Source organism: Diabrotica virgifera, chromosome 1, assembly GCF_917563875.1.
Source record: "Diabrotica virgifera virgifera chromosome 1, PGI_DIABVI_V3a".
NCBI classification, from domain to species: Eukaryota; Metazoa; Arthropoda; class Insecta; order Coleoptera; family Chrysomelidae; genus Diabrotica; species Diabrotica virgifera.
The window spans coordinates 163,267,900-163,270,755 of NC_065443.1; the positions used below are offsets into that span (position 1 = coordinate 163,267,900).

The 2,856-nt window shown below is 41.3% G+C and overlaps 1 protein-coding gene across 1 annotated transcript; it reads left to right on the forward strand.

The window, feature by feature from the left end:
* Nucleotides 1-1,229: 1,229 nt before the first annotated feature.
* LOC126891900 (arginine and glutamate-rich protein 1-like) lies at nucleotides 1,230-2,582 on the forward strand. The gene has a single exon (XM_050661248.1). The coding sequence runs from the start codon at nucleotides 1,230-1,232 to the stop codon at nucleotides 2,580-2,582; it is 1,353 nt and encodes a 450-aa protein (XP_050517205.1).
* Nucleotides 2,583-2,856: the final 274 nt, after the last annotated feature.

The following is a 2,856-nucleotide window of genomic DNA, read 5'->3' on the forward strand; positions in this document are numbered from 1 at the left end:
AAAGTAAAGTAAACCAGATAAGGGGAATCCAAAACAAGATCTCTGTACGTAAGGACAGGGATAGAAAAATAATCACAGATCTAAAGATAATTTAAAAAGATGGACCAAATATAATTATAATATATTAGGTATGTTAGCGGCCCAACCCGACTTCAGGATAAACTAGTTTGGACTAGGCCAAACCTTTATATTAATACGGAAATTGCAGGATAAACCAGTACGACCTAGTATAAACATTACAGTATACCTACAAAGCCAAAATAAATAGATAAACTGAATGAAATACTCTGTAATTGGAAAATAACCATTTTTATTAAAACGATAATAATTCGTCGTTAAAATTAATAGACAATTGGTAATACCTACAAACAATTAGATTATAAAAAATATTCAGTTCATCTCTGTAATTATAAAAGCAAAAATTATACCTCAATTTTAAAAATTAGTATTTATTGCTCCATGGCTCTCCCTGGGATTGTATTTTACCTCGACGACGGTGGGAGAGCCGAGTAACCGGTCGTGGTCCCTAAAATTGTGAGGGGAGCACGATCGGTGAAACCAAGAACAGTCCCAGCGTCCAGCGACTGTGCACCGGGTGGGCGCCGGACACCGCCGCTGGATGCTAAAAGGCGTCGCAACTGAGACGAGCAGTCCCTACGGCTACTCTAGTCCCTAAAAGTTAATCTCGTCCACCTCAGCATTGTGACCGAGGGTCGATGGTGAGCCCCAAACACATCGCGGGGGCCTCCGCCGTCGGACTTCGATCACAAACCTCTATTCGAAAACTTTTTCGACCTACCCACTGCGTGTAGCCGCCATGTCTTACCCCACCAATGTACCTTTTCCACCACACATCCATCCCAAATCTCGCGTAACAGGGCAGGCAGCAGTTACGCGGAAACTCCAGATAGCCTGTGAATACAGACTGCCACTGCATCCGGAGGCAACCGTGATAAAAAGCCTAGAGGAGTAAACCTCAATAAAATAATCCCCACTATCACGGTGGAAGGCATCGTGCCAAAGATATGAGAGATGCGAGGGTTAGAGCATCACAAACGATCCCTTCGGGATACCTGGCGACCTCCCGAAGTACCTAAGCCTTAGCGCGGTAAGGGCGCACTGCCGCGCCAGACGTATAGCACGTCCCGGCTCGTGGGACCATTTATGAGTAATATAAAAAAAAAACAAAACTGACAGGTGACAACAATGACGACCATCGGCGAGATAATATGGACAATGCAACGGAAACTGAAAAAAAGAATAGGGAAGAACAGTCGCAAGACGACTTAATAAAAGAATTGGAAGGAGAGATGATGAATAGTTTTGAGAGGGATCTTGTAAGAAGACACGATCGGCAACAAAAAATGAATAGGTCAACTGTTGCAAAGCAGTCAACATTAGTAGAGGAGGAAATGAAAGAATATAGTGAAAACGAGGAAGAACAGATAGGGGAGAAACAATCACAGGAAGAAGAAGTAGACAACATTAAAGAAGGATGGCAGAGTATCGAAGAAAGTGTGCTGGCGACAATCTTCCTGGACGAATATCAGGATGGGGAGATCATAAACAACAAAAAAAGGAAAGCTGAAAGCATGGAGAGGATAAATAACCTCAAGAGGGAAAGGCTGGAGGAGAGCATACGGTTTCCAAATGAATCCAAACAAGAAAAAATAAATAGGAAATTGGAAGAATTAAATACAAAACTCGAAGAAATGTTCAATGAATTAAGCGAGCAGCTTAAAGAAAAGGTGGAGATGGACACCGATGTAAAAAAATTGATAGGGATTATAAAATCCACCAACAATAAAAAGGAGGAGGATAGTACAAACGAAAAAACACCAAACGAATTAAAATGTGACCACTGTAAATTAAAAGTGGAGCAAGAGAGGCAGAAACAAGAACAAGAAAAAATCAAAAGGGCCTTAAATATGGGGAGAGGGAAAAAAACTTTTATGAGCATATGCGACACTAAATGGGAAGAGAAACTATATGAACAGACAAAGTGGGAACAAGCGGGTCTACTGGTAGAAAAAAAGAACTGTTTAGTTTTTACAAAAAAGGACGCGAAAGATAAAGGCGTAGAAAACACAATTAAAGACGTAGGGGAGGACCTAGCGGAGATGCTAGAAGAAATAGAAGAGGGAGAAATAAATTACCTGGAGAACATCAGAAGAAAAGCAAATAAAAAAACAACATGGTATACTTTCGTTGCCAGATTAGAAAAAGAACAGGGGGGAGACGCATACGATATGGCAGTAAAGGCGATAAAGGAAATAAGGAAGGAAACAAACGAAATCCCAGAGGTCATGAGGGTCGTAGTCGCAAACGACCTGAATAAAGAGACTATAAGGAAAGCCCTCGAATATGTAGGACATGGAGAAACTATATCCTGGGAGATTTTAGTAAGAGGCAAGGAATTCGGTGTAGAGAGAAAAGTGGAACAAGAGGAAGCTCTCCTTATAAAAATGGACAAAGGAAAAAAATACAACGAGGTATTAAGTGAGATGAAGAATAAGATAGATATAGGAAAGATGGGGATCCAAGTAGACAGGTTAAAAAGAACAAATGGGGGGATCTCCTAGTAAAGCTAAAGGGGAGGGGAGCAGCACAAAAACTGAGGGCAGAATTTAACAACAAAATGGAAGGAATAAATACAACGATAAGGAGAAAGGAAAATTTCTTCACTATAGCTAATTTAGACCCAGGAGTGAGTGAGAAAAGTCTGAGAGAAGGGATCAAAAGCTATACGGGCATCCCGGAAGGAGAAATTGACATTAAAGTACTGAGGACGAACAAACACGGGGAGCAGGTGGCCACAATAGCCGTACGACCCTCCAAAGCAGAAGAACTGAGGAG